The following is a 21,762-nucleotide window of genomic DNA, read 5'->3' on the forward strand; positions in this document are numbered from 1 at the left end:
TAAAAGCGACTCCTAAACACCTCAATCACATTATTATCTTACTCAGAGTAAGCTCAATAATTACATTACTGCTGTCCATGTAAACTCAGTCAATAACAGTACCACTATTTTCTTAGTGGTTAATCATTTTGAACCACTTTAGGTTTTTAATTAGCCTGACTATATGAAGAGTAAGAACTCTGGCTGGCTGTTGTATGTTTTAACTTTTTGTTTTCTTTAAGTCACACTGATTAATCTAGACCCATTGGATGTAATGGATCCATCCAGCCACTTCACCTAGTACTGTGAAAAAGTAAGCAAACTCATCCAAGCGTTGCTCTATCCATTTATCTTTCGAGTATCCCTGCATCTCGCTATCCCTCCTTCCACCTATCCCTCACTATATCCACCCATGTTCCCATCTATTCATTTCCCCATCCATCATCTATTCAAACATCTCCCATTCATCCATCTCTACATCTATCCATTCCATCCATCCAAACATGTATTATCCCTGTCTTATGCCCATCCATCCTTCCATCCGTCCATCAGTGAGCAACACTGCTTTTTTAAAATTCCTACATAGTGCTCCATCTACTTATTTTTAACCACTGTTTTAACTAGCCTGATTGAAGAGACTTCATGGTTGGTTGTGTAAAGTTTTCAAAACCATCTGCATATTTTATTAACCCTGCTGATGGATAATGTTTCACTGCAGCACAGCTCACTTCTGACGATGTCTACACTGTGATCTGTTTAATTTAAAATGGTCTTGGTGGCACAGAATGTACAAAGGCCATCGCAAAAGCTTTAAGCTACATTGTAATAGACTATCAGTAATATATTTGAACAAACATGGCCGTCACACATACCAAAGAAGCAGTAGATGATGCCAAACAGGCAGCACATGGAGCAGATCACGGAGGGTACCACCTCATACTGACGATCCTTTCCCAAATCGCAAGGATCCAGTGGATCTGAACCGACTTCTCGTGGAGGCAGAGTCATGGTGACGAAGGTGTGACAGGTGCGAAAAGAACCACCAATGGCAGAATCCAAGGAGGGGAATGGGTAAGGGAAGGGGAGGGGCTTTAAGATTAGGGAACACCTCCTGTCCACATGGATCTACCTGGAAATACAAAAGCGTAAAAAAATATGAGCTGATAAAAATCAACATGTGCAGCAGTGACATACCAGAGCAAAAGGCTTTGTAGAACACACGAAGAAACACCATATCGCCTGTCTCAAAGCCTCCTAAGGATCACATGAGACTAAAAACCGCACCTCATTCAGACACAGAGGTGCGGTTCTCCCACTGTTCAGTTCCCCCAGATTCTCCACTCTGCGTGTTCAGACATGATGTAATCTTCTCTTCGTCTTCTCATAGATCAGCGAGAGCCTCCAAGCAGATCTCTGAGATCTGCTTCTTATTTTTAAATGTGATTAATACAAACCCACGCCACATGCTAAACAGTGAGTCAGCCCAGAAATATGAATCAAAGTCAAGACATTCTGAGTTTTCAATGCATCAAGGCCTGCTATATTGTGTAAAAATAAGACCAGATATAGTCTACTCCTTTCTGCATTATCTATTATAACCAGGCTCGAATACTTTAAGATTTAAAGGCCCTGTCAACTAAATTGCATAATTAGCTTATTCATGTTATCTTCTGTGGTGAATTTACCACCGACTGCAAAACAAAAGAACAAAGTTTTTTATTATTATTTATTTTCCAGCTAAAAGAGATTTCCGAATCTCTTTTCTCAAGGCTACCAAAGTACCGATCGCCATTTGCTTACGTCGGCTCCACGTTCAGACTTCTTTCCTGCTCACGTGACCACTTTGTGACTGCATCTAAAAACCGCTGTTTTAGTGTCGTAGTTTATGTGTTAATGGTGAAGATTAGCACAGTGGCTGCACTGTGATTGAGAGTTCATCCATCCGCACATCCTTTCATTTCCCCTTCTATCCATACATCATCTATACAGACATCTCCCATTTGAATGTCTCTGGCCATCCATCCATCCATCCATCCATCGATCTATCCACCCACCTGTCCCTCTAACTTCATCCATATATCTCTTATCGTTCCATCTCTCTGTCCATCCATCCATTATTCCAGCCATCAAACATCCCATTCACATTCCATCCCAAACATCCCATTCATGTATCTCTGTCACTTCATCCATCTCTCCATCTATCTATCCATCCATTACAATAAATTTATTTCCTTAATTCTGACTTAAAAGAACATATACTTTTCATCTCATTTTCATTTTCTCTGTCTTTCCTTCTCCTGTCATTTTCTTTCTCAGTATCTTTCCTTGTCTTTTTCTCTCTACCCCATCTCTATCTTAGATCCATTCATATTCTAGCCCTCCATCTCTAGATCCATTATTCCACCAATCCCTCTATACGTTCACCCATTCATGTTTACAGCTATCTATCCATCCATTTCCCCATGTATCCAAAAATCTCCCATTCATGTATCTCTGTCCATCCATCCATTTATTCATCAATCTCTTCCCTCATCCTTTCCAGCTAGCCATCAATCATCTATCCAAACATGTCCCATTCATGGATCTATGTACATCCATCCATCCATCCATCCATCCATCCACTGAAATAAACTAATTGTCATGACTTAGGTGCTGCAATAAATATATTTTCTTTATCTCTCTGTGTATTATTCTCTCAATCTTAATCAGTCACTCTCATTGCTTCTCTCTCTATTCATCTGTTCCTCTCTCTCTTAGATTCGGCCTTTCCTGCGCGCTCTCTCTTATTTTGCATTTTTATCTCTCCCCTACTCTAATTCCCTCACTCTTCTCCTTCTCTCTCGATTTTTCCCTTTCTATTTCCCACAGTCTGTCTTCCTGTCTCTTGTTTGCTCCCTCTCTTAACAAGCCTGACCATTATAATCTCTCCTCTGGAGATTATCGTATCACTGCTCGACCAGGGCAGGAGCGTGGTGTTACTTATCGTCGCTCTGTAAAACACAGTGTTGCAGTCTGATCTTCATTGCTGTAGCACATCCTGTACAATCAATCTCCCAACGATAACAATCTCCAACTTCCTGTCTATTGCCATACCAACCACATGGCACTGTCCTCGGCTGCCTGAAGTGACCAATGGGAGGGCAGTCTAACCTCCCATAGCAACAGCCTGACAGCCAATCCGAAGGGTGCCATCTCCCTGTGGTTTGTGTGTCTCATTTTGGTGTTTCCGACTAACACCCTGGCAGAGAGACAAAAGCAAAGCCATGATTCACCCACATGAATACACCTACACTCGCAGAGTCACACTCAAACATCCTCACATGTTCGTAATTCATTCTAGCTCGGCATCACATGGTCACTCCGTCTGGCGTTTTGCAACGTGAGACACCCCTCAGGATGAAATAAAAATGCATGTGTGTGACCGTCTAAATGCCATTCTATTAAGAATATGCTTGATTACACAGGTCAAGCAAATGCACAGAGAGACAGGGGCAAGTGCGCTATGTTCATGAATAACAACTGGACAGAACTAGGGATTGTGGGATATGTAGCCACTGGAGCAAAGAATGTTACAGGTAAGGAACATTAAACATTCAATCTTTTCCCAATGTTTCAAACAGACAAACAAAGTGTAACCCACTGGTTCCAATGACTTAGTGTCCCTTTTTGCTGACATAAACTTAAGAGGACACAGAGATTCATGTTATTCCGGTGCTTTCTTTAAGGTTTCAGGATGAATAAATGGTTTAGTCTGTTGCTAAAGTAAAGATCCAGGAATAAAAATCATCATGCTCACTTTTTTGCTTTTAAGTAACACAAAGGTTATGCTATGCTGGCAGAATATCCAGTGAGCACTGTCCTTATGCCTTTCTACTTTTCTCTGGCTGTTTTCTATATAATAATTTATAATAATATAATATATAATATAATAAGTCCACTCCCTACACAGTAAAGAAGACAACCATTTTCCAACACCATGGCATTAGTGTCACTAATGCATGCCCACCCATAATTTTCATATCATGTAAGGGGTCTATTGAGATTTTAAGGTAAATTCCAGCATGGCTGCTCTCATGAATATTTTTGATGGATCCATGAATAAAAATACAATAAGATCAGCTTACGTTTAATACAGGGCTGGAAAGCGTTCATGATTTTACAGGGTTTTTTTTTCTTTTTAGATGCAAAAGGTCAGGTGTACATAACATGGACGTGTCAGTCACTCCGGGATTTCACGCTCGCAGAACTGAGGAAACTCCGCGATGTTCGGACGAGCTTGCAAATTCTTCAAAACTACCGCAGATTCGGGCCGAGACGCGTCACGTGCAACTGTAATATTGCCAATTCCAGAAGTTTCCCACAAGAAGAATGTTGAAACAAGCTCTGCGAAATCCTGTATGGACTGAAGTGTATGTAAAAATGTACTGTCATCTGAAAGGATACAGTTTTAAACAGGAAGAACAATGTAGGTTCACTTAAATCTGTCCCGGTTCAGCAATGCCACTTCATTGTGAGCATGTGTTCGGAATACTAGTATCACATTTTCCCCCTTATACCCTATGACTCAGATTGCATTTTGGATGGATTTTACAAAGTCCAGCTAAATCATCAGAGCCTGTATGAAATCCTGTATGAAATCCCAACACAAATCATGGGAAAATGTAGGCGTCAGGAAAAAGGTGAATATGTCATGATACACATTGCGGATTGTAGAATTGTCTTCACGTACCATGATGACGGTATTTTTTTTCATATCGACGACTCCTGCAGCACAGTTCTTGAAGTGTTCTGGTAAGATACACTACTTTGGATTCTCCTCTGTTCTTCACTGCTACTCTCTCTGTCCTGCTCTTCCTGGTCTTTTAAGTCCTTTCTAGCTCTCTCTAGATTCATCCTGAAATCTTTAACCATGGATATGTCACATTCTATCCATACAATCATATGTTCACATATTCTAGAAATGCAGCGTGATCTGTTTACTACTTTTTAGTTTTCTTTCTTTCTTTTTTTTTTAGAATTCTCTCATGGATGAGATGAGGCACTTTAAATCTCATTGACAGAGTGATTACTGCATCACACGTGACCCTGTATCCAAATTACACACTGTAACCAAATCAGAACCTAACAGTGCAGAACCCTTTGTCTGGCAAACACACACACACACACACACACACACACACACACACACACACAAACACTCATACTTTTGTTTTAGTTTATAATATAGTTTTTATTATATATTTCCCTCCGTGGCCCTGTGTGTGTGGAGTTTGCATGTTCTCCCCGTGCTGCGGGGGTTTCCTCCGGGTACTCCGGTTTCCTCCCCCAGTCCAAACACATGCATGGTAGGCTGATTGGCGTGTCTAAAGTGTCCGTAGTGTATGAACGGGTGTGTGAGTGTGTATGTGATTGTGCCCTGCGATGGATTGGCACCCTGTCCAGGGTGTACCCCGCCTTGTGCCCCATGCTCCCTGGGATAGGCTCCAGGTTCCCCCGTGACCCTGAAGGAAGGATAATAATAAGAATGTTTCACAAACATTTGACGAACAGAAATGGAATAATGAGTCCCTGAACAAAGGCGGGGTCAATATTAAAAGTAACAGTCAGTATGTGGTGGCCAGCAGCTGCTTTAAGTACTACAGTGCATCTCATCCTCATGGACTTTGCAACACCGAGGCATTTACAAGTTCTCGATCATGTCTGGGGGGGACACATAATTACATGTAATTTTCCACCGCGAGGGCGATCCGCTGTCCTTCCTGTCTCCCTGCAGCACTGTCTTAGGTGTCTTACATTACAGACATTACAGTTTATTGCTCTGGCCACATCTGCAGTCCTCATGCGTCCCTGCAGCAGGCCTGTGGCATGTTCACGCAGGTGAGCAGGAACCCTAGGCATCTTTCTTCTGGTGTTTTTCAGAGTCAGCAGAAACGTCTCTTTAGTGTCCTCCGTTATTGTAACTGTGACCTTAACTGCCTACCGCCTGTAAACTGTTTGTGTCTTCAGGACTGTTCCACAGGTGCATGTGCAATAAATGTTTATGGTTCATAAACATGAAAACATGAAAGCATGAAAAACATTGTTTAAACCCTTTCCAGTAAAGTTCTGTAAAGTTTATTTGGATTTTACAAAATTATATTTAAAATGGTAAATGGCGCACTCATATAGTGCTTTTATCCAAAGCTCTTTACACTGTGTCTCATTCACCCATTCACACACACACACTCACACACCAATGGTAGCAGAGCTGCCATGCAAGGCGCTAACTTGCCATCGGGAGCAACTTGGGGTTCAGTGTCTTGCCCAAGGACAGTTCGGTATGTGGAGTCATGTGGGCCGGGAATCGAGCCGCCAACCCTACGATTAGTGGACAACCCGCTCTACCTCCTGAATCCCAGCCTCCTGAAACACAGTCTGACTGAAACACAGTCTCCTGAAAAAGGGACATTTCAGGGACATGTACCAAGTCGGTACCAACATTCTTAAAACGTGACAGTACTTTTTTTTCTGCAGTAGCGTTGGAACCGTTGGTAATGAAGTACCAAGGTTGCAATTCTTCCGGAACTGATGGGGGCAGCAAATACGTGTATGTGTTTTAGTCGGTCCACAAGTGGTAAAGATGAAGAACAAGTACACGGGAAAAACTACAAAAGATGGTGATGAGTTTAGCTCCGCCCCGACTCATTAAGAAGCAGAGAGAGGAAAGCTCGTTGACAGGAAAGGTAGCATCGGTTGCGCACTGGAAACCGATCGTTCATTTCATACAAAGCGAGGAAACACCTGGAATTTGGCGAAGCCCCTGAAAGATGGCCCTATATTATATTTGTTTGAGGCAGCCGGCGTTGTTGCCGTGAAACCAGCTAACGTTATGCTCCATGTAATGTTTGCGATAGCCAGTTATTTGTTAACGACGCTAACACATTGCAATGTTATAAACTACCTCCTAATGGGCCTCCATGCATCGCCATTCAGCCCAGGTCCTGTCAGCTAAATGTAGCCTAATCTCACTAATATTTAATCAAATGTTCATGCTTTTAAGAAATCTTTTTGGCCTGCCACTATATCAGTGAATTTAAACTAATTCTTGCATTCATTATGAGGTGTGTGTGCGCATTTAGGAGTGCACTTTAGCACTTTTTATTAGCACTTAGCACTGTTTTATTAGTCATTGTCAGACAGTGTTTGATAACTAAAATATCCCCCTCTCTCTCTTTGCCAGTATTAACCAGAGGAGGATGTCCTCAGGTAGTTTATAATTTGATAAAAAAAATATATATATTTTTAATTTTTTTTTTAAACCATCGACTTTGGTATCAAGTATCGTATACTTTTGGTGGTATCGGTACCGACTACTAGATTTTTGGTATATATATATATATATATATGTATATATATATATATATATACGCACATATATAAAATCATCTTGTATAATGAGTGTCTGCCATTGCAGTATTTATGTTGCCTAATTTTTATGTGGCCTGCTTTTTTAATAACCTTGGTAATTTAAACATATTACCTTTTACTATTAAATACTTGAGTAGGTTTAAAAGTAGCATCTTCGTTATTTTGCCGTATGATTTTGACACATTATCTATACTTTCACTTCAGTATACTTTCTCAGCACTTTTTCAGCCCTGCCAGTAACCCTTCCCTCTAAGGTGATAGGTGGGAGTCAAACCATGGCAGCAAAATATTTCCTTATTTCTGCATAACAGAGACATCTTTAATTTATTACTTTAATTATTTAAAAAGGGATAAAATAGACCCATTTCTTCCCTCTAGTAGAAATGCACTGGCACACACACACACACACACAAACCCAGATCAATAAGGCTGAAAGCAAAAGCAGTGAAGAAGATTAAGTGGATTTTGGTTCAGCTATTGCTCCAGTTACACCCACTACCCTCCAGAAATCGATAAACTAGTCTACAACTGCTACTGTTTATAAGATTCTTCTCTCACGCACACTGTCTAGTCCTCCAGATTGTCCTCTTCTGACACTTTGTCCCCTCAGTATCCCTTACCACCCCATTCTCGCCCTTTTATCTTGCCCATGTCTCTATCCTGGTGTCTCTTATGCATGAAATGCAGCCTTAGATAGTAAATACACGGTCAGTTCTTCTGCATCTGTGAGCATACCAGTCCACTCAGTGCTCCATGTGTCAGTAAACAAGTCTACACTCATTCAGAAAGAAAGGTCACAATGCACAAAATCTGTGCGGTGCTGCTTACGTGTGTACGCTTTTCAGTCATCTGTGCGTGACATGTGCGCCATTTGCACAGGGTGTGATGTTACATTGTGCAATCCTTGCCACCTGCTCCACCCCGGCAAGCCGTTTCCTCCTACCCGGCTATCTGTGGGCTCTTCACACTCACGACTGCCTTACTCATCCTCCCCCAGCATGAACAGGCCATGAGATAAGCCACCTACAGTACAAAATGTGTTTCTGAGTTATGTGTTGGCTGGACTGATCATAATGGTGCGAGTTTTATGTGTGTGCATCCTTGGTCGTGTCTGGAAAGAGGTCAATTCCTGACTAATTTGGCTGTACAGGGAGCATAGAGTGTGTCATAGTGTATTGTTCTAGCCTCAGTCCAAGATCAAACTGTTTATTTAAATGGTTTATGTATATAATTACATATACACATGGAGAAAAATTCAAATAAGGCTGACACACAAGTGCACAGTGAATGTTCAAAGTCAAAATAAATGATTGGTCAGCAAATATTTTGAAGAAATTCCGCGACTGAAAAATGCTGCTTGCGTAAGTATTCAACCCCCAGATTCTGGAAGCGCCACATGAAAAATACTGTCTTAACAAGGACACACAATGTACTTATAACTGGCCCTGACCTGTGAAATATTGAAATAGCTCCCATTTTCTGAAGAAAGAAAACCATCTCGGTTGAACTGTTAGTCTGAAGGAAAAGACAGAAAATGAAAGCTAAGGAGCATTCAATGGAAGTTAAAGATAAAGTAATAGACTTCATAACTTGGTGTATGATGAGGGTGTAAAAATATTTCTAAGCATCCTAGTAAGCACTGCTTGATCAATCAGAAGAAATAAATGCAAGCTGCATCAAACCAGCCATGCGCGCCCTAGACAAGGCAGTCCCGCAAAACTCACCGCAAAAAGAAGACGGGACTGGTGAGGGAAGCCACAGTGAGGCCAACAGTCACTCTAAATGAGTTACAGGGTACAGTGGCTGAGAGTGGAATGAAGGTGCACCATACCTCAATTAACACCAAGCCTACAGTGAAATATGGCGGTGGCAACATCATGCTCTGGGGATGCTTTTCATCCTCAGAACCTGGGCTTCTTGTCAAAAGTGAAGGGAGAATGGATGGAGCAAAATGCAGGCGGGTATTATAAGAGACCTTGCTTCAGCTTGGGAGATACTTGCCCATTTGGGAGGGATGTGGAAACAAGCACAAAGCCAAAGCAATGCAGGAGTGTGAAAGGTGAATGTTTAACAGTGGTCAAGTCAAAGTCTATAGCTGAATCCCACTGACAATCTGTGGTGGTTCAACCCAGTGCTGGTCTGAAGGGTTTGAATACTTATGCAAGCAGCATTTTTCCAGTTTTAAATTTTTTTATTAAAGATCCACTGACAAAGAATGATTTTTTTTACTTTATAAAATGACTTTAATAGCATATTGGTTTGCAATAAAAAAAAAATACTGTCTGGAACAATTCTGAAGGCGTCCTTTGTAATCAAGACGAATCTGATAACGTTTAAGGGGGTTGGAGATGTTTGCAATGCACTGTACCACAGCACTCCTGAGTCGTTGTGAGACGCTCCCAGGAAAGGCTTCTTTCTTTCTACACTTCCCAGCAGCTTTTCATCATGAAAGTGAGGTTTAACAGTTGATTTTGAAACTTGACAACCCCAAAAATCTAGAGAGAAAAAAAAGAAAATAAACTACGCATTTCTATAAACGTGATCTTTTCTCCCTTTTGGTATGGACCTAACCGTGCTTAATGGCACTTATAACTGCTTATATATTGTTTAGTGATGGAATGATATCACTTTTTCTTTTCTGAGAACGATACCTATACTGAAACCTTGAGTATCAACTGATATCGATACCCCTCAAATGTTTCCTTAAATTTTTCGGAAACAATTAAAATAAAGAAAAAGTACATAGCTAAAATATGACTTGCACAGCACTGAAGTTTTTTTTATCCAGTTAAACTAATCCCAATCTTTTCCTTTTTTTTTTTTTTTTTTTTTTTTTTTTTTTTTTTTTTTACAGGATTGTCCTGTAGAATCCATTGTTTATTGTTGGTGCTCGTCCCTATAGCGAGCCTGCGTGTCAGATCAGTCCCATCGCTAGTTTTGTTATAATGAGTCTTTATTAGTCACATATACATTACAGCACGGTAAAATTCTTTTCTTCACATACCCCAGCATGTCAGGAAACTGGGGTCAGAGTGCAGGGTCAGCCATGATATAGTGCCCCTGGAGCAGAGAGGGTTAAGGGCCTTGCTCAAGGGCCCATCAGTGGCAGCTTGGCAGTGCTGGGGCTTGAACCCCTGACCTTACCCCCCGACCTTAACCGCCAAGCCACCACTGCCATCCAGATTTGTAGATCAACAACCATCTGTCTCTTTTGTGTTAAACGTTCTTTTTCCATGATAATGGATGACAAGGGGATTTTACATGTCTGCAATCTTATATTTATACGCCAGAAAAAAACAATACATGGTTAAAGGTTGTGCTAGGATCTTTGGTTTGCTATATTTCAGTATAAGTCTATGACAAGACAAGTTTGTCTCATCCTCCATCACTGACGTAAGCTGATATACTCTAACACTATAACCTCAGACACCAAACAGGTGCAAACTAATGAGAGCAGTTTTATTTCATGTCTTTTTAAATGGACTTTGACGACAATACGTTGCACGCATAGGTTCCAAACAGTAAAGATGATCAAATTTTCCTTTCTTGAGCTCGACCTTAGAACATCTTTTCCGTTCCAAGTACCCCCAAAATAGCCTAATGTGTCAATGATGAAACGAGTCCCTTCCTCTGTCCTACTGTGAACAGCAGAATCTGCTACTCTGTGTGTAAGTGTGTGTGGGCAAACTAGGAACACTGCCAGCCAGAAGAATCCTGGGTGGTAAAGAGGTGGGTGGAAAATTTGTTCGGGATAAAAATGGACTGAGAACATGAATGAAAAAAGCAAGACAGAGAGAGAGAGAGAGAGAGAGAGAGAGAATGGGAAATACTAATGTACGCAAGAAATGAGAGGACATTTTCTGTAGAAAATATAAAAATATATGCAAATGACTGGATGGAGAGAATCAGAGGGAGGTAGCTTACGTAATTCCTTAATCATGTATCATCACACATCTACAAAATGTCTCCTACTGCTCCTTCTGAAAACGAGGTAATCAGAACATGCAGGCTTATGCAGAGATGCCCATTTTAAACATGCACACTCACATCGTCAGGGATTTACTGAGTCATTAGGAACAGTTTGTTCGCTGCCTTTAATGGCTCGAAATCTTCTGGAGCACAACGGATACTGCAGTCATGTCTATTACTTGGCTCTCTATCGCAAGCTAGCCTTGCTCGACTTGTACGGCTATATCCGTATCGTTAGTTATACAGCCGAGTACAGTGTGACCTAGTGGCGTAGATTTCAAAGACGGGATAAAAATCTATTACTTTTAAATAATAAGTATGCACATTTTAATAAGGATAATAATCTAAATCATATTGTTCATAATTTAAGCACCGATGAGATGTTATTGGGCAGGGCAATTCACTTCTCAACAAACATTTCACAATCTACACCCATGACGCCAGCACTTACATGAACTGTCGTGTTTAGTCGTGGATCGATGTTTTGCTTACAACTACACGTAAACTTTATGGCTTTGGAATTTTATTTCTCTGAGCAGAGTGTACAGATGTGGAGGCGACTAAAGCGCCGCTGCATCATGAAGGAAGGTTGAATTCACAGTGGCATCACCAGGTAGTCAAACGGCACTGCGGGTAATGCAGCAAACCGTTAACCAACGTAAAAATGGACCAATGTGTCACTGAGAGAATTGTTAATTGAAAAAAGGCTGCTCAGAATTTCATTCTAAAATAAATCTAGGAAGCCATTGAAGATCACGTGTTAATTATGAATATTAATATGCAAGTCTTTCCAGGTGGATTTTTCACTCTAACATATTATCTATGATGACGTCTTTCTCACTGTTGTAGGACGACTGACTTCAAATCCTCATTCTCAGTACGGTGACTCAAAAAAGTCACCTCTTTAATACAGACGTCCATCATCAGTTGCAGGAGTGATGGAAACGCATCTGGAAAGACATTAAGAACACCCTCGATTTGAAAATGAATGCATGAAAGTTTTTGCTATCTAAACATTGTAGCAACAATTTAATGTCCTTTATATCCTCTTGAGCTGTCATACACACACACACACACACACATATATATTTATATATATATATATGTATATATATACACATTACTGTTTAATGTTTCTCATGATCTTAAAAACCTTTTGATCTGAAGGTGAATGATTAAATGTTTGAAATCGGTGTTGGAGACAGAAATATAATTGTGCCAACATAGTCTTCTAATGAAAGAAATAAATAACATTTTATTTACAAAAAAAATATTTTTTTTTAACGGATGACTTAAAGCAAAATAATCTGAAAAGCAGCCAATAAGAGTCCAGCATACAGAAGGTGGGAACTCCTTTAATATTGTTTAAAAAGCATCTCAGGGAAATTCCTCAAGAAATTAGCTGAGAAAATGGCAAGAATACATTTCTAGGCAAAAAGGGGGTCTACTTTGAAGACGCTAAAATACCAAATTATTTTGATTTATTTTGGATTATTATCTTCACAACATAATTCCTATAGTTCCATTTGTGTTATTCCAGAGATCTGATGACTTTATTATTATTATTCTAAAATGTGGGGGTGGGGAAGGGGGTTATTGAACATGCTAACTGAAATTTATTTAATACTTAGTTACTTAGTGGAGAATCCTTTGTTTGTAATGACGGCTTTAAGACGCTTCCTGTATGAAGAAATTAATGGGCCGCAGTGTTCAGGGGTGATTTTTGTCCCGTTCTTCTAAACATATTGTCTTTAAATCTTGTTCAATTGGATTCGAGTCAGGTGATTGACTGGGACGTTCTAACACCTGGATTTTTCTTCATCATCCTGGTGGATGGCAGCAGATTCCTCTCAAGAATCTCCCGGTAAAGGACTCCATTCATCGTTTCTTCAATTATATGAAGTCTGCCAGTACCATGTGATGAAAAACAGCCCCACACCGTGATGCTTCACCTCCACACTTCACTGTTGGTGTAGTGTTTTCAGGGTGATGTGCAGTGCCATTTCTTCTCCAAACATGGTGTGCAGTATGACAGCCAAAAAGTTCAATTTTGCTCTCCTCTGCCTAGACTACACTCTCGCAGTATTTCACAGGCTTGTCCAAATGAGTTGTAGCAAACTTTAAACAAGCTTCAACATGCCTTTTCTTTAGTAATGGAGTCTTGCGTGTGAGCGTGAGCAGTGGAGTGCATTGCTTATTGTTTTCTCAGTGCCGTTGGCACCTGCTGCCTCCAAGTGTTTCTGGAGCTCTTTCCGAGTGGTGCTTGTCTCTTGGGCTACTCTTCTGACTATTCTTCTGATTCCCTGGTCAGAAATCTCGCGAGGAGCTCCTGTGCGTGGCCGGTTGATGACGGAGTGATGCTTCCACTTGTGGATAATGATATAATAATAGTGCTTACTGGAAGATTCAGAAGTTTTGAAATACGTCTGTATCCGATTCCATCAATATGTTTAGCAACAATAATGTTGTGAAGGTCTTGGGAGAGCTCTTTGCTTTCACCCATCATGAGATGTTTCTTGTGTGACACCTTGGTAACGAAAAGCCTTTTTATAGACCATCGATTTACTAAACCAGCTGATATTCATTTGCACAGATAGGAGGTATAATTACTTTCTAATTACTTACGGATTTCAGCTGGTTCCTTGCCTTACCTTGCCTTATTGCCTTTTCTTAATGTGTTCAATACTTTTTTCCTGTGTCGTTCCACTTTATTACACATAACTTCATTTATGGGCTTTAATGTTGTGAATTCTTTATATTTCCGGATTTCTTGAGTTAACACTGACGTCTGGTAAAAATTTCATGTGAAGAACCTCATTGGAAATATATTCACTGAAAAAAATGTTGATCTATTCGATACTTATTTCCCCCACTGTATATTTTTTTCTTTGTCACTAATGACCTGCCCAGTTGTTATACTTGAACATTAGAAATAATACTACAACCACCAAATGACAGATTTGTTATATTTACTACTGAATGAGAAATAGACGATTAAAGGGTGCAGATGGGGGTGCAGACGGGGCGGCTGGGAATTTCTCCTGACATGACTTGAACCACGAAGAGGCTTTACTGAGATTACAAGAGATTTTGGTATAAGACTGAGCTCAGACCAGGTGCTGAACACCAGCACTCGCTTCCACAAACAAACAGCATCTGAACAATAGCCCAAATTAACACTCATTAACCTACTTCATGTGATCTTTTTCATGCTGGATAGTGCAATTGACTCCTAGGTCTAATTTTAGTGTGTCTATACATTTGGTGTGCCTTATAACTCTTAATATGCAAGGGACTACTATCAATGGGCCTCATTTATCAATCCTTTAGTAAAGCTGTGTATGAATGTTTTTGTAACTCAAACTGGTTTTCTTTGTACTCATATGCATATATTAACGAATGCCAATGACTTTTACTAAAAGTGCTTTCACAGCACCGCTGAGTGCATTTAATGATGAACATGAAACTTATTATATAAAAGGCGAAGCTCACAAACGGCTGAAAACTACAAAATAGTGACTCCAGAGTAAAATACTGCGTTCTAAATGCGGAGTGTGCGAAATCTTCCAGTGATGCAGGTTAGCCGCTACAGCGCACTGGCAACCACGGGAACACACTCCTTTTTTATACTTTTTTGTCCTAATTGAATAGCTAGAAATAAGTATTCAGAAACGTTTGTGTTTGATATTTAATATACTTCCAGTGCATAATGTCTTTTGACTCTGTGTGAACAAATAATTGCTTCCATACAAGGATATGCGTAAAACCAAAATTGTCAAGGAAATAAAAACACCACAGATTACCAACATTAGTACTTTGCTGTCGGCAAATCTATCTTTCGAGATGTCGACAGTAAAAAGTTATTAGCTTTTTGCAGCAATGTGGCTCAATTATGGCTTATTCCTCTTGACAATTTGTCTTAACTTGCCCAAGTTAAGGCACGAGGTACCCAAAATCCTCCACAATTTTTTTTCTTACTCCAAACATGACGAGCTGCTTTCAGGTCGTCCTGCGACTCTTTTCAAGTGACTGCTGCTTTCTCACTTACCTTCCTTATCATTAGTCTGAGAGCACGTAGTGACAATGTGCATGCCGCACCTTTCCTTGGACGATTAGCTGTGGTTCCATGAACTTTCCACCTGAACATTATCGAACCGTTTCTACCGAAAGGTGATGTTAATGGCCTTTGTGAGGACTCTGTAGCTTTATTTTTTTCCCCATTCGAATGTTGTTTAATAATGTCAGGACTTTAGAATCTCTTTCATTTTCACCATGATTGCTACTTAATAGCCAACCCAATAGCAACGACCTTTATAATGTCACCAGGTGCAACTTGTAGGAGAACATTTTTCTGCAGTATTTATATCTAGAACTTGATTTCTAGATATAAGTAAGCTTTACCGAAATAAGTTTTAGTATAATATCCGAATACTTTTCTCCCCTATGAATTTAGCTTTTTTTTTTTTATGTCTATGTATACATACGTTTTTGTTCATATTTACAAGTACAAAGTCAAAAGGCATTTTTTATTCAAAGTCAAAAGAACATTTTGAAAATGCGGACGTACGCGCTTGAAGTATAATAAATAACAACAAAAAAAAAATCTTTCAAGCGATTCATATGAACATGAAGTCATACGATATTTTTAATAAACACCAGCGTGTGACTGAAATAGACATATGAGCCATTTATAACGGAACTTATAGCAGGTATAACAGAATATAGCGAGATGATTCGAAGAGTATAAATCGAGGGTCTCCTTATGCGTGCATTCAGACAAGCTCAGGAGTTTTTGTTGGACACAATCGTTTTTCCAAACTAACTGGATTTTCGCAGGTACAATGAAACCAATGTCGTGTATAAACACTCTGTGTGAATGATTTATGAATAAATTTGTTTGCACCCAGCTTGATAAATGACGCCCGACCTCAGAAAATTGCAGCGTTAATCATTTAAAAAACCCAAATTATGCTATTGTATGTTGTTTTCATGGTATTCATTACGAAATATAAAGCATTGTACTGTTGCTACCATCACATAGGTTCTGAAGTGCTACTGTTTGCACATGGCTTCAGCATTGCAGTCTCAGCCCTGGTGTACGTGTGCTCAGTTAACAAGATTCCGCAGTATCCGAGGCTTACGCTGTGGGGAACAGAAGGGTGGATTAATGGCATTACGATCTATCTCTGTCTCTCACCCTCTTACACTCAGACTAACTTGTAACACTATCTTTATTGAGGTTTCCCAGTGTACTGGACTGGAGCTAATATACAGTAGTATAGCTTTTATAACACAGCGTGTTTGTATTTTTTTTTAAAGAAACGCCACATTTTATGTAAAATATACCCGTTCTCTTACTTTATTTCTCTCCCTAAATGTTACACACCCTTCCTCTCTTTCTATCGGCTTTGTGGCACTTATCATTTCTTCCTCATCTCTCCAGACCCATTTCCCTGTTTGGCTTTAAGTGCTTTAGCAAGTGTTTAGCTCACGGCCATTATTATATAACAGCGACTTTGAAATTGAAAAAGTTTCTTGGAATTTAATATGCCCGGCCAACACCTCCATATCTCCACACATCTTACACACACACACACACACACACACACACACGTAAACACTTTGCAGTCCTGACTGCTGAATAACCTTATGATGGGTGACGGTGTTGAAGATTAGATATTCTTGTACACAACATGGTTGTGACCTTTTCTAAACACATAAGTCAGTTTCTGGCACGCCATGCGAGCACCTCGAGGGATTAAAGAGATCACAGGCTTTATGTATGTGTATCGTCTACCTTTGTGTAACCCGCGAAGCCAGCTGGGACTGTGGTATCAGAGAAGAAGAGGAAAAAAAAAAGTTTCCACCCTCAGTGGAAATTAGAAAAGACTTCCGTAGAGACCCATTTAGGAGATGCGAAAACATGCGAGGGACTTCGCAGCATCTCTACGTTTGGTAGTTTGTTTTTCCATTCCACAAACTTTTACGTATTTCAGTATTGCTATAAAGTAATCGCAATACAAATGGACCAATGAAATACTTAATATTATGTAATTCACGTAATGTTTTTTTATATGACATACATTCGATTTTATCTAGTGAGCTATTCCTTTCATACATACAGTGCCCTCCAGTAATATTGGCACCCTTGGTAAATATGAGCAAAGAAGGCTGTGAAATATTGTCTTTATTGGTTAACCTTTTGATCTTTCGGTAGAAAAAAAAAAAAAAAAAATCTCAAAAATACTCTGCTCTCATGGATATCAAACAATCGCGAGCACAGCACATATTTCTGCTCATATTTACCAAACGTGCCAATATTAATGGTTGCGTGCACATGAGTGTGTGTTTAACTAGTTCATTCTGCTAGTTAGTATATGATAACTGACTGTCTATAACATAGTCACTTCAGTTAAACTGTACACGTGTACTCGGATTGATTACAGTTTGCTTTTCTGCCATGTGTGTAACTGTGGCCTTTGTTTTATCCGGATCCCACTATGTGTAACATGTTTCTGGATTTCGGAGAGCTGTTTTAAGTGGATCAATGCCACACATTGTCCTCTAACACTCTGATTAGCACATTGTGACCCTCGCACTCTGTACTCTGACTCGACCCTTTAATTCAATCCTCTAACTGACCACATGAATCAATGGATCACACATCGGAACTGATGATCTCAAAACACAATCTATAAATACACCAGGGATCTTGTCAATAAAGAAAGACATCATTTCAAAACTAATCCAACTAATATTCGTTTCATTTGGCAGCGTAACGAGATGTGTGTTGGATTGTATGTTTGCAGCAGGGTAGTTGGATTCTGACTGTGGACAGGATCAGTACTGGGCTTGATGGTCGAAGGGTGCCATGTACTAACAGCAACCATCAGTCACGAGCACGGAGTCTGGCCAATCACCAAATGTAGCGTGAGTGTGCGCTGACAGTCACACAGCCCACCAGCTGCCCTGACCAACAAACTAAAAAAACACCACCACCACCACATCTATATCCATTCAGATTACGTAAGGAATACTTGACGAGGTGGTTACCACACTGAAGTTGACCATTTCGGATAACAGCAAAGTGTTTGATTCCTCTCATCCCACAGCACTTTGCCAATTATTGCATTTTTTAACGTATTTTTGTGCAACAAATCATGCATTTTCACTGTTTGTAGTTCCATTTAATGTTGTGGAGCATCTGTGAAACTAGTTAGTTCTTGTTATCACTTAGGTTATAGTAGTCAATCCCTAACCAGTCTCTCCTTTATTTATCTTTTGTGAAGACAAAAGAAATACCTTGTCATGCTGGTACAGAAAACTAAGCAACACCTTTTGACAAATCAGACTCAAGAACTGGTATAAAGGTTATTGAATGAGTGCACACAAGGCTTGAAAATGATGTTTTACAGCTAAATCCCATGTAAGTGACAAACAGAGAGAGCCGGTCTGTTGTGCTGACACTGAGCTAACCTCTTTCCGTTTGTTTTGGTTTGGGTTTCATGGCTCTCTCGGCCTGCGTGTTTCAACAGGCTCCCTCGTCAGCAGGTTGTTTTGGAATCTCATCAAAACATGGGAACAAACCATGAAACTGCTGAATCAGGTGTGAACACATTTCAGGTCCTGATGAGACAGACTGGATCCCGAAGGATATGTTTCACACAGCACTTTTTACCAATTTGATGGTTAGGAAAAACAAGGTTATGAGAAAATGTCTTCGTGGTCAATTAGCATAAACTCACAGTGAAAATTACAGACATCTAACCTTTAATGGAAGTAAATTTATTCCAAGACAATTAATTATCCAAAAAAAATAAAAAATAAAAAATTCAACAAAAACATGTCTCATAATTATTGGCACCCCTACATTGAGTAATTTAGTACAAGGTGCCTTTGGCAACATAAGATCACTGAGTCCACTATAATGCTTGATAGAGCAAGGACTCTGAGACCATTCCTCAGAACACAATCTCTCTTGTGCACTTTACAGAGAATACAGAGTTCTCTTCACCTTACCTCATGTGTTTTCACTGACGTTTAGTCCAGGAGAAGGGGGAACGCCACATCAAAATTTTGACTTTGTGGATACTGAAGTATTTTGTGTGGATTTGGATGTACGTTTTGGATCATTGTTCTGCTATAACATCCAACCACGACCCAGCTGTAACTTCCTGGGAGAGGCAGTCAGATTTTCATTTAAAATCTCCTGCAACTTCATAAAGTCCATGATGCCATGTATGCCCTTTGGAGGAACCAACCCCTTCACATAGATCTTCCACCATTTTTAACAATGCAGACTTTGGGTGCTTACATTTTCGGTTAGATGACAAAAAAAAGTTTTTTTCCCTTGACATTTTTATAGCCATTGATTGCTATATGAAGGTCAACACTCAAAAATTTTGTATTCTCTAATTTCCCCGAAATTGACAGATAACACATTTCATTTTCAATACATTTCTAGGGGTGCCAATAATCGTGACACATGTCGCTGGATTAAAAATATATAAAGGGATTTTTAAAATTTTTATTTCCTTAGAATAAATCGATTTCAATTCGAAGTTACTTTTCTCTCCTATTTTACGTTGCGAGATTAAGCTAATTCATCACAAAGGGATTTCCTCTCACCAATTTAACCCATGTTTTGCAAGGGTGCCAAAACTTCTAGGGTTTACTGTATTGAAACAACATTAAGAAATATTTCACTTAACTCTATGACACCCATAAGGCCTGTCAATGCCTAACGCTACTACAGCATTTTAGGAAATATAATTTTAGTTTCAAACACACACACACACACACATAACAGGACACATAATACTATAAACCAGGGGTTCCCAAACTTTTCCAGGGCGAGGCCCCCCAAGTGACATTAACATTTGACCGAGGCCCCCCTTTTGCAAGATGTCTTTAAAACACATTAAAAATACAGACTTCTGAATATATCCCCCCTTTTAAAAATAATAATAATAATAATTACATCTTTACATTACATTAGGAACTGATTGTGTGGTTGTCTGAGAGTGAGAAAGAGAAAACATACTAGTGTGAGAGATGGGCGCACCAAATTGTTGAGGCCCCCCGGGCGCCCCCTGGCGGCCCCAGACTTTGAAACCCACCGCCTTATTAGCCACACACACCCTATGTAGTGCACGTATATAGGGAGTAGGGAGCGATTTGGCATCCGGACAGTAACTGCGTTCATATACATATTATGGTTTGTCTGTTTGTTTGTTTTCTCACATGTCAGTAGTGGCTGTTTAGCACAGGTATGCGCGCGCTCTACCTTTTAACCGGAAGTCCTCTCCCACAGCCGAGACTTTTAAGGAAATCCATCATCTTTACTCTTCAGGTTAATTCAATTCACCACTGCATGATGATTAACATAACGTTTAACATAACTCCGGTTAAATATCATATTTAATCATATCATATTTATTTACTCTGTCGTTTTAGACAGTGTTATCAGCATGCACACAATGTACTGTACATCTGGAATAATGTAGGAAAAGCCTACTCGAAGTGTAGGCTGCTCACCCTGGGAGGGAATAAGCATCCTCCTGCGCTTCCCTTCGCTCGGCCTGTGTCCTTCTCTGCGGCTTTGCGCAACCGCCAGATTCCGCATCATCTCTGACCGAGCCTCACCTTTTCAATCCTTTTTACTCCTCAGTTCTGTCAGTAAGACATAAAGACTGTTCGATTTCTGGTTGAGTTTCCAGTTCTTTCTCCACTGTTGTCGGTCTCCTCTCTTTAACTCAGCGCATTTATAGCACCAGGACAGTAGCGGGTTTAAAGCCAGTGTGCATTCTACACATTAAAACCGACTACATTGTTTTAAAAAAACAAAACAACAAAAAACAAAAGAAGAAGAAGCTGAATGTGTAAATGACCCGCTATACTAAGAGTATGTTTCACTTGTGTAGTCTTCTACACGCATAACTATGCTCTTTTGCGCCGAGCTCGGTTTGGAACGTACCATTTCACTCAAAAGCACGGGGGTCGCTGAAAGATGTAGGGCAGTGCCAAGCGCTAGGATACTGCCGAATTGAGTGGTAATGTTAGACCGAAATTAGTCACGATTACATAATGTACCGTCATTGGTAGTACATTTATAAAGTTCCCAATCCTCTAAGCTGATAATTGTTAGACCTCATGCATCATGGTTGTGACCACTTTCAGTAATCATGACCTAGAAGGACGTGTAGTCTGACGTGAAAGTCACGCTGGAAGTAATTCAGTGTGATGATGAGGTGTGATGAGAGGTTCTCAAGTAACCCATCCATCCATCTTCTATACCGCTTAATCCTTTTCAGGGTGACGGGGAAACCTGGAGCCTATCCCAGGGAGTATCGGGCACAAGGCGGGGTACACCCTGGACAGCGTGCACAATCACATACACATTCACAC

General features: G+C 40.0%; 1 protein-coding gene across 1 annotated transcript in view; it reads right to left on the reverse strand.

Annotated features, from left to right (window-relative positions):
- The window catches only part of tmem198b (transmembrane protein 198b), a 34,311-nt gene extending 12,979 nt beyond the window's left edge, over nucleotides 1-21,332 (reverse strand). The window contains exons 1-2 of the mRNA XM_017482435.3: nucleotides 20,893-21,332; nucleotides 852-1,108 (exon numbers count right to left, since the gene is read on the reverse strand). Coding sequence (XP_017337924.1) covers nucleotides 852-987 — 136 coding nt within the window. The 5' untranslated portion in view covers nucleotides 988-1,108; nucleotides 20,893-21,332. The remainder of the gene's footprint in view (nucleotides 1-851; nucleotides 1,109-20,892) is intronic.
- Nucleotides 21,333-21,762: the final 430 nt, after the last annotated feature.

Source organism: Ictalurus punctatus, chromosome 12 (genome assembly GCF_001660625.3).
Source record: "Ictalurus punctatus breed USDA103 chromosome 12, Coco_2.0, whole genome shotgun sequence".
NCBI classification, from domain to species: Eukaryota; Metazoa; Chordata; class Actinopteri; order Siluriformes; family Ictaluridae; genus Ictalurus; species Ictalurus punctatus.